The sequence below is a fragment of the Grammomys surdaster genome, unplaced genomic scaffold (genome assembly GCF_004785775.1).
Source record: "Grammomys surdaster isolate TR1022 unplaced genomic scaffold, NIH_TR_1.0 806, whole genome shotgun sequence".
NCBI classification, from domain to species: domain Eukaryota; kingdom Metazoa; phylum Chordata; class Mammalia; order Rodentia; family Muridae; genus Grammomys; species Grammomys surdaster.
The window spans coordinates 1396854-1410869 of record NW_021605225.1 but is presented as its reverse complement, the minus strand read 5'-3'; the positions used below and the strand labels follow the sequence as shown (position 1 = coordinate 1410869).

At 44.2% G+C, this 14016-nt stretch overlaps 1 protein-coding gene across 3 annotated transcripts in view; it reads right to left on the bottom strand.

Annotated features, from left to right (window-relative positions):
* Tnfaip3 (TNF alpha induced protein 3) overlaps positions 1 to 13102 on the bottom strand; it is a 15290-nt gene extending 2188 nt beyond the window's left edge. Inside the window, exons 1-8 of one of the 3 annotated variants that reach the window (XM_028782615.1) lie at positions 12849 to 13102; positions 9211 to 9520; positions 5349 to 5539; positions 4406 to 4553; positions 4087 to 4257; positions 2568 to 2748; positions 1479 to 2356; positions 569 to 750 (exon numbers count right to left, since the gene is read on the bottom strand). In XM_028782615.1, the coding sequence (XP_028638448.1) occupies positions 569 to 750; positions 1479 to 2356; positions 2568 to 2748; positions 4087 to 4257; positions 4406 to 4553; positions 5349 to 5539; positions 9211 to 9505 (2046 nt within the window). In that variant the 5' untranslated portion in view covers positions 9506 to 9520; positions 12849 to 13102. Of the gene's footprint in view, positions 1 to 568; positions 751 to 1478; positions 2357 to 2567; positions 2749 to 4086; positions 4258 to 4405; positions 4554 to 5348; positions 5540 to 9210; positions 9617 to 12108; positions 12184 to 12848 lie in introns of those variants that run through there. The other 2 variants (XM_028782616.1, XM_028782614.1) reach the window with 2 other exon arrangements.
* Positions 13103 to 14016: the final 914 nt, after the last annotated feature.

The following is a 14016-nucleotide window of genomic DNA, read 5'->3' as shown; positions in this document are numbered from 1 at the left end:
AGAGAGAGAGAGAGAGAGAGAGAGAGAGAGAGAGAGAGAGAGAGAGAGAGATCAGGAGATCAGAGGGATTTCAAATTAACAGGATGGATTCTACAGAGGGTTTTGTCTGCCCAAGTGAGGGAAGTATGTGTGTGAGGACTCAAAGTTCACACCAGCCCAGCAGAAGCTGACCACCTGGTTCTGTCCAAGGGGACTTTTGTTTGTTTGGTTGGTTGTTTTTTTCTCCCTTATATGCCAGTAAGTGGAAGCATCCTTGATGTTCAGAATAAAGGACTGTTTGAGAAGTCTGCTTCTCCTTCAATTCTATCATGTCCCCCATCACCCTGACATTTGGGATGCTTGCAGAGGGTTTCAGTCTACAGCTGACAGTATCAGTTTTTCAGAATAAATTCTAAGTATATTTAGGCCATGCAATATATCCACCCCAGGAAGCAATGAAATGTGGTTGGTTTTTCCAAGCTCTTTTCCAGCAGTTTTAAGGGGACCTTTGTCTTAAGGAGACAGCCTCTCTGTCATAGAGGAAGGACCTGGACACCAGAAGGGGGTCAAGCTCCACCAAATGTCTTACCAGTTGTTCTTCTGTCCTTCTTGCTTCATGAAATCTCTGGTTCTGAGCTTCGATGAAACACTTCTGACAGTACCCTTCAAACATGGTGCTTCCGAGGGTGCCACACTCCCTGCCTAAGCACGGGATGTTGTTCTGGAACCTGGGGCCTGGGGAACTGGCTTTTCCAGAGGCAGTGACAGACTCTACAAAAGAGTGGATATTATTCAGTATCACACCTGGGTTACAGTGTACACACAGACACTGATGTTAGAGAAGAAATGGATCCCAGCACAGATAAGCACAGCCTGAAACAGGTACTTGAGATCAAACTTACATCAGTGAACATCTTTGGCTCTACTGATCTTTAACTCTGAATACAGATCACTGTATAATAAAGATTAAATAGCAGGCATCAACTGATTACCAGCCCTTTCAGTTAGAGATCCTTAAGCCACAAATGTTTTCCTGGTGTCCATAAATACTTCCTGTTCCTCAGTAGCCCTCTTTAGAACATCTCACCAATGTTGCTGAAATCTAAACTCTACATGGATGGCAGCTCAATAGCCTTATTAAAGCCAGTCCAGCTTGGTATGGTAGTACATGTCTAAAATCCCAGCACTCGGGGCAGAAGCATATAGATTGCTAGGACTCTGAGGCCACCCTAGGCTACATAATGGGTTCATGTCAAGAACTGTATCTACAGGATACTTTTAATTTAGAATCCATGGTAACTGAAGCAGCTGTAATGCGATGCTGTCTACTGCTTTCAGGTTCGAAAGCAAAGCAACAGCGACTGTCCCTAACCACAAATCAATGGAAAGGTGCAGTGAGAAGCAATTGCTCTGACTGCTGAGGAAGGCTACTTTCTTGACATTCAAGACCCTTTGTAGACAATAGCTACTGTAAGAGGCAATCTCTTGATTTCACTCACGTTTATTTTCTCTGTATTCGATGAAACATAGAGTGCAAAAGCCCTTGTTTTCTGGAGTCCCAAAATACATGCACCCAGCTTTTCTACACTTGCTCGTCCCTGTTCTGTCTCCTGTAGTCCTTGATGCCTGGGAGAGGCAGCCAGAGGGAGCAACATTTCCAGTTCGGTGGCAAGAGTGTGGGGTGAGACTTTGGATGAGTTGTGAGGGGTCAGACTTGGAGCGTTGGTGACAGGAGGAAGGGATACTGGAAGTGAGGCTGGAGGTGGGCTCTGCTGTAGTCCTTTTAAAACAGGTACTGCAGATGCCATTAAATGTCCGAGTGACATCCTGAAGGCAGGCTTGGCACTTTCCAGGGTCTGCGGTATGGCTGGCACTCATCTGCCGGGCGTTGTGACAGCGCTCACAGAATCCATTATGCTGCACATTCAACGTAAAAGGGCATCCAGGACTCCTGCACTTCATTGCAGTGGTCTCACTGAACAGAAAAAGACTGGGTGCTGTGGGTGGGGCCGAATGAGGCCCTCCAGCTGTTTCCTCAGGGCTCCAGTTTGAGGAGCCAAGTCCCACACCTGGGAGTCCTTCAGGTCCCAGCTTCGAGTTCAGCTTTGGGAGTTTGCTCTGGTTCTTTTGGTGCCTCTCTGAGCATTCGTGGCATAAAGGCTGAGTATTCACAGACATGAAGAAAGGACAGTTGGGTGTCTCACATTTTATATCCATGAGTGACAGCTGGGGTGTGGAAGGCTCCAAAGGGTTCTGCGCATGTGCTCCTCTCCTGCCTTGATCGCTGTTCTCCTGCCATTTCTTGTATTCATGCTGAACAAGCTCAAAGTAATCATCTACCAGATTTATTTCTTTGGGTAAGTTAGCTTCATCCAACCTAAAGAACAAACAGGAAGATCAGTACACCCAAACAACATAAGGCCTTACATCATTAGCTCCTAGATTACATTTCCAGAAAGCAGTCCATGGCAATAACTTCATAACCAGAACCAAAATGCAGGCTTATGGCAGGACATGTCCAGTGCTTATGATAGGCACTTCCTATCCTGTTCTCCAGTCAAGAAGACACATCAAAGGAGACTGCTTACTTTGCAGCATTGATCAGGTGAGTCGTGCCATGGTCCCAGCCTTGCACAGGAATCTCCATCACTATCAAGTACTCCTTTAGAAGCTTTTCCTTCATCTCATTTTCAGGGTCTGTCAAAAAGTGAACCTTTAAGTCTTCAAACCTACCCCAGTCTCTGTTAACAAGTGGAACAGCTCGAATTTCTAAAGGAAAAAAAAAATAGCATGTAAGTAAAACATTATCCCGCTCAATGAGGGTGCAGACAATGTGACATAATGATTCCAATGTAAAGATACAAAAGTCATATAAAGGGCAGAGAAGCATCATGCTTTGTTTCCTGGGAGATTACAGAATGCCAAGGCACCCTATGCTAGCAGACTGCTTTTAAGCAGGGATTTCCTTTGAGGTTTTGTATTTTTATTGTAGCCAAAAGGCTCAGAAGTGATTTTAGTTTTTGCTTAGAATACAAAGATTCTGTACTTTTTTGCATGCTTTTATAAACACACACATAAATGTACTTTGGTTGTAACTGAACTTCACTCTCTCTCCCTCCTGCTGCCCTCCTCGCCCCCAGCTTTCAACACCAACTGCCTTCTACTTCTATGCCTTTTACCCTGTACACCTTAAAAAGAAAATCTAGACTCTATATATGAGACAAAAATGTGTTGTTTTCTGAGTCTGTATTGTTTGTTTAATATAATTATCTCCTGTTAGACTTTTTTTTTGCAAATGACAACATTCTCTTTTTCCTTATGGCTGAATAAAACTCCATTGTGTATATGTATCATGACTTCTTCATCCATCCATCTGTTGATGGTCGCCTAAGCTGATTTTGTAACCACAAAAAAGGAGACAATAGATTTGAACTGGTTAAATTCTCATGCCTCCCTGTCTGTCCTGAGTTAGAATCTTGACTTTGTCAATGTCAAGCCAGGCATGTCATTTAACCTTTCTGAGTTCCCATGGCCTCATCAATAAAATAAGACAACACCTGCCGACATCTCTGAAGGACACTATGAAAGTGGAATGAAGCAACGTTGCCTTGCGCCCTAACACAGCACTCACTATACATTAAGGTAGTATAATAATAGCTAAACATCTACTTGCTCTGTGCCAAACATGATGCTGAGGCTCTGTGCACCTTAATTGGGTCATGTAGTAATAGGCGTGGAAGTATGCACATATGACTGTCCACCCAAATTTACCATGCTGAATGTATTTCCTAAGTCACACCAAAGATGAGGGGATAATATGTTTACTGCCATTATATTACTGTGCCGATATGTATGACTCTGAAAATCTCAAATCTACGAATGTGACTGGACTTGGGAGCATTTAGATTTCTGACTAGGGATGCTGACATGGTCAAGATTCTGAAATCTGAAATGATGTTAATTCCAAGCATCTCACAGAAAGGATATTTAATCCTCCGTGATTAATGGCAAGATAACAACTTAAAACAATTTCAACTGGGAACAAAGAGCAAGGCCTGGAACTCCAGGATCCAACAGGGTAATGAATAGGAACTGATGTTTTCTTACCAGGTCCACTGTCCTTGAGGGTCACCAGGGGTACAAAGTGCTGGCTGTCATAGCCAAGGACGATGGGATATCTGTAACATTCCTGGGCAGGCCAGTGGAGAGGCAGATAAATCCCACCCACTTTCAAAGGAGCAAAATTGGAACCTGATTCCAAACTTCTTAGCATTTTGTCTGTTGATGGAAAGAGAAAACAAGATAAGACCTCAGGAGACTTCCCGGAAGCTCCCTTCACTGATAGCTGACAGCTGCAGGGAGGCTCAGTTTATCCTCAGAGCTAAAGCACACCTGGGGAACCAAGAAACTCTCTGAGGCACCTCACCCGAGATGACAATGATGGGTCTTCTGAGGATGTTGCTGAGGACAAATATGTGGATTTCTTCCAGGGAATTGTACTGGAGTCCACTTCGGGCTGCAGGTGTGTCTGCTGATGCCATTTTGACCAAGTTGTCCCATTCATCATTCCAGTTCTAAGGGGAGAGAGTATGAGAGGAATGGATTAACAACTCACTCAGAGGCCACTCAGCATCTGTCTGCTTAAGAAACTCCATTCACGATTCTTCACCGAAAGACTCATTCAGTTGTTCATCCTCTCCCCAGTTTTGGTTTTGTTCCTTTAGTTTTTTCCACTACAGTGCAAGCTCAAAGCTGATGGGAGATACAGACAGCATTTGCTTTCATAAAAATCCCCGACTGGGGGTGCTGAAGACAGCTCAGTTGGGAGAGTGCTTGCCTAACATGCATGGTCTTGGGTTTGATTCCTCACATAAAATCACATGGTGGTGCATGCCTGCAATCTTAGCACGGTGCAGTGGAGGCAGAAAGATATCTTCAGTTACATAGCAAGGTCATTTTCTGCTACATAGCAGGTTCAAAGCCAGCCTGAGCTACATGATAGCCTAGTTCAAAAACAAAAAATAAATAAATGACACTGAAGCTTTCATTGTCTCAAAACCATTCCCAGCTTGTGGCTGAAGATTATGAGGTACATTCTTCTCTGGACTGGTTGGCTCAGCTAAGTCAGGAAATTCGGGGAAGTGCTCAAGAAAAGGTTGGAAGACAAAGAAATGCACACCCAGGAATCTGCTGTCCATATTTAGCCCAGAGAGTGGTGAAGGCCTGAAGGTTCTTGATGTTTTCCACTGAGTGGGCAATGCTTAGCTAGACTCATATGACTTAATAAGTCATATGTTCCTCAGGGAACAGGGACTGACCAAGAATACCCTTTGTCCACCATAGGGCTGCCACACAAAGGCAAAACATACCCGAGTGTCATAGCAAAGTCCTGTTTCCACAAATTCCTGAGACTTCAGAGACTCCAGCTGCCAGCGGAATTTAAAGTTCCGAGTGTCTGTCTCCTTAAGGGTGCTGCAGAGGGCCTTCCTCAGGACCAGGTCAGTGTCCTGAACACCCCACATGTACTGACAAGCTGCATGCATGAGGCAGTTTCCATCACCTGAAGACAGAAAGGAGCCATGAGGAGCAAAGTTAAGCAACCTAAAGTGAATGCCCTTCCAAGGTTTCAGGATAGATTAAGACCTCTGCTGGGGACTGTATGGTTGATTTTTAACCAAGGGCCAGCTGATAACATTCTATAAGGAAGCTTTTTCATTCTTCTGTGTAATACATGGTGCCAACAGTGGGAGGTGCCAGACGACCTCCACTGTAGCATGGCTCTGCACCTAACTGGTCTGTATGACTTTGGGAACATTTTTGAAAGTTTCTTCTTGTCTACTTCGTGGGATGAGGCACCAGCTTATGAACTCTCTACAGTCCTTTCTTCCTAGTAATCTTTGGCTTGCTGGATAAGGCCTTGATACAACTGCTCTCTAGTTCTAAGGCAGGTTTTCCATTCAGGGCAACATACACACCAGGAAGCCACTGTGGCTCAGCCTTCTAGATAGGGCTGGTCTGGCTATGACTCAGTGGTAAATGACTTGGCCATTCCACTTTAGCTGTGGGGACCTGGGATTTTCCTCTCCTAGCTTATAAAGTAGGAATGACAGTACCAAGTAATTCAGGCCCTGCCCCAGCCTCCAGTGCATTATGAGAACCTGCTTATAAGCAATTGTAAAGCCCTTTGAAAAAAATTAAAAGGCAGCTGGGTATGGTTGTGCTTGCTTGTAATTCTAGCATTTGGGAGGCTGAAGCAGGAGAATCAGAAGTCCAACGTCATCCTTAGCTACAGAGTGTATTGACAATTAGCTTGAACTACATGAGGGCCTGTCTCAGTCAGTCAGTCAATCAATCATCCAAACAATTAACAAGCAATTCAAAAATAAAAGTTAAAAAGATGTTGACATTTAAAGCAATTCAGTGTTTGAGGCTAGCATTTTGAGAAAAAGACAAGTCTAATTTTCTTTGACTAATTCCTTACTTTTCCAAGAAAGAAGTCACAATTCAGCAGACTGCATTCTTTCAGTTTGGACTTTTATTGTTTTCAGTTCTGGATATTGAATCCACGGTTTCAGGAATGCTGGGCACGGGCTCTACCAGTGAGCCACATCCAGTCCCAGACTGCATTCCTTTTCATGCCCTAAATAGTGAACATTTGGGGGAATCATTTAATATAAACTAGTCAATTCTTCATTCTCCTTTGGAAAGTTTTGCATAATTTTTATTTACAAAAAATTTAAAGTGTGTATGTGTGTATGTTTATGTGTGTGAGTGTTTGTGTGTGTGAGTGTGTGTATGTGTGTATTTAATATTCTGTCAGTAAGGCAATAAAGCTATTTGAAATTCCATCAAATTCTAAATATAGTGAAACTGTAAACAACCTTTCAAATCCATATCCAGGGCCACTATTCCTTCAGTGTGCATGCTTCAAACAGTTTCCTGAGCTAATGAAAAGAAAAGATCACTAGAGCCTAGTGTCTAAGCCGACTTGTGGCAAGGACTGCATTCTGTTGAAATTTCCCCTTTGCAAAATCTAGAGCAAAGATAAGGCTTTTTTTTTGTCTTCTTCTTCTTGGGCTTACTTTCAGTTCTTTATTGAGATGCACCAGTATAAAATTCCCTAAGTAACATGTGGAATTCCCCAGTGCGAAGATATTTGACTAGCAATTGAGCAACAGTTGTTGGACGTTTTGTTCTGGTGTGTAGACATTTAAACTGTGAACTGCACCCTGGACTTTCCAAGTGGGTGTGGTCAGGCTGAGCTGGAACTGGGCTACTCACTATACAAGTGAAATTGCCGCGGCCAATAGACGCTGGAATTTTCATGAAGTTTCAATTTTATGCCACCTACTCCCTTCCTCATTCACCACAGTCTCAGATCCTCAAATGCAGACTTGTGAATCACCCCCTCCCCAAACAGACCTGCCTTTGAAGAAAACCTCCTGGAGGGGAGGGGTTTTTAAAGGGAAAGAAAGGATGCTAATAATCAAACAAACCTCTATCCTCCATCCTCTCAGCCTTGTGTCCCCCACCCTGTCAGCCACGTGTCCCCCATCCCTCCTCCTTAAAAATACTTTTTTTCTTTTTCATAACTTTTCTTCAAAGCAGAGAAATTAGGATTCTTCCGACCCAACAAGTTACCAAAATACCTTTGCTGTTGTACTTTTATTTGTAGCATGAATCTTTGCTGATTTAAATGGCAAAGGTGGTGTTTAGCATTTATGTAGAATTTTTTTTCTACAGGAAATTAGGTATTTCCCCTGTTAAAGAAATACTATTTAATATCTGCTAATTCTATGAGTGGCAAATAAAATAAGGCTTTTCTTCTCTCTGCTCCATTTCTAATTCTCTCAACTCCATCTCTCTTTTTGAAACAAAATGGGAAGTGGTAAAAAAAACCCACAAACTGTCAGGTATATAAGCCCCTTGATGACAAGTTAATATGATTATCTACTTCTAGGCATCACTTGACTTAATGCCAAGAACAATGTAGATAATCACCGTCTCTAGTCTTCTTTCTGCTCTATTTCTAAGAGTCTAAGCCTCATAAATATAGGGAAGATGTAGAGCGATATATATAAGAGTCCCCAGAATCAAAACAAACAAAACCCCACATCCACCCATCACTAAGTTACTCAAGTCAAGAACAGTCAAAGTTAATGTACCAATTAAGTTATTAAGCTAACGTTCCTAGTTCCGTCACTGCCAACAAGAATTTTCTATTCTTGGATGTATTATTTTGGCCCACAGAATGTAGACACTGATACAGGAAAATGAGATTGTGTTTTTACCTACATTGTATTTAATTGATCTCATACACTCTCTTTTCTTATAATAATAAATGTCAACATCATAAAGGCAGAGTTCTGTAGCTGCGTGAAGCAAATATCATTGGATGTTTCTGCCAATATTCTTACTCAAAGGACATGGTTTTAAAAAGTTGAAATAGAAAATAGTTATCAATGATAAAGTTCTTTATGTAAAAATAAAGGCAGAAATCTGGCTGTTTGATACAATAGGTGTAGATATTCCTTAATGACAACATAGTTACCTGCTTCTATACTTCATTTGATTTGGTTTGCCAGGAACAGTGCAGAAAAGCTGTGTCTCACTTGCTTAGGTAACAGAACGTAGGTAAGGGAAGCAGAAACAGAAGCATCTCCTGTCCTTAACATCACTTGCTTGTTAATCTAGAAAATTCCATCAACACAGGAAGAGCAAGAACATCACTGTGTTTTCCTAATGACAGTGGCAAACAACTGTGATTCCGACTTTCAACATTCTTCTTTTCTTCTGAACTTAAAACCCTTTAAATCCTTTCCATTCTGGCCAGTGAAGGGCACTTTACGTAAGCATTAGGAAGATTAATCTTCCATCTGGGGCATAGTGTTTAGAAATGCATTGTACAAGGCTTCATGCCCTCTGTACCCTAATACACATGCACTTAAAAATCACCTTAAATACAAATATCCAACAGTAGGCTGCAGCAGTGCACACCTGCTGACCCAGCACTCTATGATGGAAGCAGAAAGATCACAAGTTCGAAACCAGCCTGGGCTACACAATGAAATTCTTCCTCAATACAATAGCAGACTCATCAGACACATTTACAGCTGTCATTCATCCCTAAGAGAGTTTCTATAGGCGCCTGTTTAATGCCATTAAAAAGCATCACCAGAAGCAGTCTCCCAGGTTAATAGGAGGGGGCTAGAGGAAAAGAGCAAGCCTTACCGTTGGTTTTCAGAGCCACAAGCTTCCTGACTTCACGACACCAGTTGAGCTTCTTCTGGCTTTCCAGGGAAGCCTGGACACCTCTGTCAATAAGTGCTTTGTGGATGATCTCTCGAAACTGTGGGCAAAACTGACACGTTCTGAACATCTCCAGCGTGTATCTGTGCATGGTTTTAAAATGATGAATGATCCCATTGGTAGGTTTGAAAATGTCTTCTGGGGTTCTCTCTCGTATCTTCACAGCCTTCCGCATGTTGCTCAAATACAAGGCCTGAGGAAGAAGTTGTTCAGCCATGGTCCTCGACAAGGCCTGAAGAGGAAGGGGAAAAGCCCATTCCGTTAGCCTGCCTTTAACACTGTTCCCATATACCTGTCGGCAGGAAACCCCAGCGTTTGATCTTGTCATTACTCTAATCTGTAGGTAAAAGATCTTAGTCACCTCTACTCCCAGGTTACTAGCTGGCCCTGAAGATTAACTCACACTGGACTGTTTTAAGTTACATCACTTTTAAAGATTAGTCTAAACAAGAGAAGGAAGGCGGAGCGTGGGTACTGAGGAGGAGGGGAATAACCCATGCTTTCAGTAATGTTTGTCAGTGATCCAAGTCTGTCTCTCAGAGACAGGTACTGCTCCACAAAGCCAACCTCACATCCCTCTGATGTCACTCATCAGAGCCTAGAGTCTAGACTGTCACTGAAGACCACCACCATTCAGTCCTCACTCTTGACTCACGTCTAGATCCAGGTCATCTGAACATCCCCTTCCTGATGCTGCAAAGGCAATAGATAGTTGTTGGAAATCCCATGTGGCATCTAGCTGCTGCCTTGTATTTCCTCTTTCTTATTGACCCCAAAGAAATGTATGACTACTTGGTTCAGAGAGTTTATAATATTTATAGAGTCAACACTAAATTGTTTTATAACCAACAACAAAACAAAGCTTGTTTCTGGCAAGATGTTTTGCAATCTTAAAAGCAAATAAATGTCAGCTGTATCTCAGAACCTTGCCACTGAACTTCACAACATGAGACAAATGTGCAGAGTAAAAATAAGGTATATTACACCTCCCAGAAAAAAACAACAGACATCAGAGCGACCTGTGATTTCAACTCAGCTAGACCAACATTTATTGCTGCCTTCCAGGTCTCAATGCTCAGAGACACCAACTGCCTTCCTTTACCCTAAAAGATCAAACACAATGAAAGGTGGAGGAAACAAAACTAGGAAGCAAATAGGAAGTATGTGAGTGGGGTACCACTCAGGACAAAGAGTGGCCATATGCCAACCCAAGTCAATTATGCAAGAATGTGGACTGATAACTGCATAGGAACATCCTTCCCATGTGGATCAATACCGAGCCAATTCTGTTTCACTGTCCCTGTCACTTCTTGGGCACTTGGCCACACACCCATTTCCTAGAAGACTGCAATGATGTAGAGCACTTACGAAGTTTCTCAGTGAAGCTTAATACCATTCCAGCACTATGCTATCCTCCAACACAAACTTACCAGGAAGAAAAGGTGATTAGACTATGCAAGAAGGAGAAGAAATCTAGAGATTAGAGAAGTTACTCTTGGGTGGGTCCAGGTTCTCTTAAGCCTGATATAGTAGTATAAGTTCTCATTCCCTGCTTGAAAGAGAGAGGCTGCTTTTGGGAATTTGCTTTGGAATGCTAAGGCCTGGAAGTTATTCTCTGTGTCTGATGACAGTTGTTCCTTGCAACTAGAATAAGGCAGAAACATAGACAGAATGAGACAAAACTACCACACATACATCTCCTTGGTAGTGTAGCAATGGTATCTCTCACTCCATCTATCCATCCATCCATCCATCCATCCATCCATCCATCCATCCATGAATTCAATGCAACCAGCAATGCCATACCACATATTTAAGGCCCATCCTCGGGCTTGATGCTATAGCTAAAAACTTATTACTTCACTCCCAGCCTTGATATCACACATGCACTGCAACTAAGGCAATGAAGGTAAACCCATCTCAATCCAGCAGACATAAGGAAGTAGCTTTTCCTGGAAGCCAAAGCTTCCTATTTCCTATCCCAGTCCCTTGCTAGTCTCCCAACAGCAACCCTGAGGCGCAGCATTTGCAGCTCTCAGAAACAGGCAAGGAGGAGTTTTAGATCAGCAAGTTGCACCTTGTTCTATTTTTATGACTACTCTATTCTGCTCTGCTGGACCTAAGGAACTTTTAGCGCAGATCTAAAAGTGGTGGGGACTCTAGGATATAAGACATGCAAATGTCAATATCTGCTAGCCCACTATGACCATAGACTCTCTCTTGCCTTGCCTGCAAAGGTGCCCATTTAAAACAAAGCTTAAACCTCGGCCCAAGTTTCCAGTTCTTGGACTTCCCCACATTTAGAGAATAAATTTTCCTGACATATTATTGTAATGCTTTATGGGTTAAAAAAAATTACAGCATTACCCTTAACTTTTAAAAATATATTTGTTACCTCACTGCTCCTTACAGATAAATTTCCCATTTTTTGTCACAGGATCAATATGATTCTACAGAACTTACTCATCAAAGTCTTTCCCCTAGTTTTATTTTTCCACTCTGAACAGATTTTTTTTTTTTTGCCTGCGATGTGGAAACTTATGTATTATTTATCAACAGATACCTCGGGCAATTGTTGGGAAGTACCCCTCCAAAAAAAAAAAACAAAACAAAACATACGAGGGACTGCAAAAGATCCAAGCAGCATCTCAGTAAGAATGGATGGGCTGCTCAATACTCTGGGACATCAGCGTATGGAAGTCTAATTCACAATGATCAGTTACAGTCGATGCCCCCACTTGACCAGACTAGCTTTCCAAAGAAAGATCAGAGACCAGGAGAACTCAAAATAAAGCATGCTCCAAAAAGAGCTCTTAATACCTCAGCTTTCCTGAGAGGCCAGGTGGCAGGATGTGGGACGACGGACCCGGACTGACAACACACAGTCTGAATGTGGAGTCGGGGTTGCAGCAGGGAGTCTTACATGCCACCTAAAGTGGAGTCCCCCATCAAGCAGGGCAGAGAACCATTTCTGCATGCATATCCTTCTTATACTGTGGCAACTAGGGACCTAGTAACAATATCAAAGCACGCCCCTCCCTTCCACCTCCCGCCTCTCAACCCTCCTCCCACAGATCACTGGAAGGTTGACTGACTGAAGCCTCCAAGTTGGATTTGGTGGCCTCTGAGAAACCCATCCCCTGTTGGGCCGGTTATGCACAATATGGGAAGAAACTCCAGCGCGATTCTGCAAGGTCTACGTGCCTATGATCATGCTGCACTTGATTTCCAAAGGGAGAGGATCACCCACGACCACACGACCTAGGAACCCGAAAGGTGACTATTCATCAGCCAGCTCATGTCACCCTGCAGGATCGGAAAGGAATAGATAGCTAACTAGTTGGCTGGAGAAACTTAGGGCTGTCAACCTAAACACCTGGCACCAGGACCTCAACTCTGGCCAACAATACCCCAACTCCAAGGACCCCCTGCAAAGCCAGAGCAAGGCAGCCCTACACTGAGCTGGCAGTGCACCCCGAAGCTGGCTGCCAGTGCATCCCACTGGCCGTGCACCCCCGCATCCTGCTAACCGAGCACCCCGCAGCTGGAGCACCGCTCACCTCTTGGGGCCGCGCGGAGCCCTCAGAGCACAAGTGGCCGGCCGGCAGTCACCGGCGCGTGCCGCAGCCGGGGGTCGCTATCCGGGTCGTGGTGGGGGTCGGGTCGAGGCGGAGCCCCATGGACGCCCGATCGGGCTCACTGGCTGGGGGGTGTGCACGTCTCTCGGCGGCCTGGCTCGCCGCTCCGCCTCCGGCTCCGAAGGCTGCAGACTGGGCAGTTCCCTTTTTTTGCCTTTCAGTTGTATGCTTCGCCAGGGGATTTCCGAGGGACTTTCCAGTCACGTGACTCCCGCGTGGCGCCCGGCCGGCCGGCAGAGGGCGCTCTAGGCCGTCCCCGCCCCGCCCGGAGAAACTCCTAGGTCCCGCCCCGGGGTGTCCCCGCGTGAGTCACCTGGGCATTTCGGAAGCTGCCTTCCACGTCACATCCATGTGGAAATCGCGGTGATGGGAACTGGAAATGCAATAGGTTCTTTTTTTATAGCTTCTTTTCTGAAGAAAATCAGCTGTGAAAAGGAAGGGAAATTAGAAAGAAAACCCTAAAAATCACCCAGACACATACCGGACCTCAGGCTTGAAGCTGGCTTTGAAGTCTGTGCACGTGATGAGCACTTAAGAAAGAGCTCTCCTCAGAGACCCGAAGGGAACTGAGAGAAAAAGCCGCAGGGTTCTCCAAGCCCTGTGTCAGCTTCAGCCTGGATGCAGTGCAGGTGAGGTCAGACCCCAGGGTCCTGTAGTTTTTGAATTACAAGGGCAAGGTCAACTTCAGAGAGAATTAGAGTCAACTCCCCATCCCCACCCCTACACATCCTCCATTTGCTCCATTTCTCCATTATTTCTGTGCTCCAAGGAGCATTTTAAAGTTAAGAAATTGCATCAAGTTTATTGCTAGCTTTCCCCCATCTGTCTGTCTACCGTTGTTTTCTAAGGTGTTGTTTGGCTGGCCTGAGAATTAGATCACCCCAAGAAGCCAATGGGGGATAACTTACCATATTGCCCTGATCCCCGACTGTGGCTTGACTTTTTCTAGAAAGGAGAAAGCTTCCTTCGCTTCACTTGGACACAGGGGCTTGAGCTCTGCAGAGAGAGAGAGAGAGAGGCTGAAACGTTTTTACCTTGGAGTTTTCCCTCTAGGGTCCCCTTGATAGAATTCCTAGAAAATACAGACAGA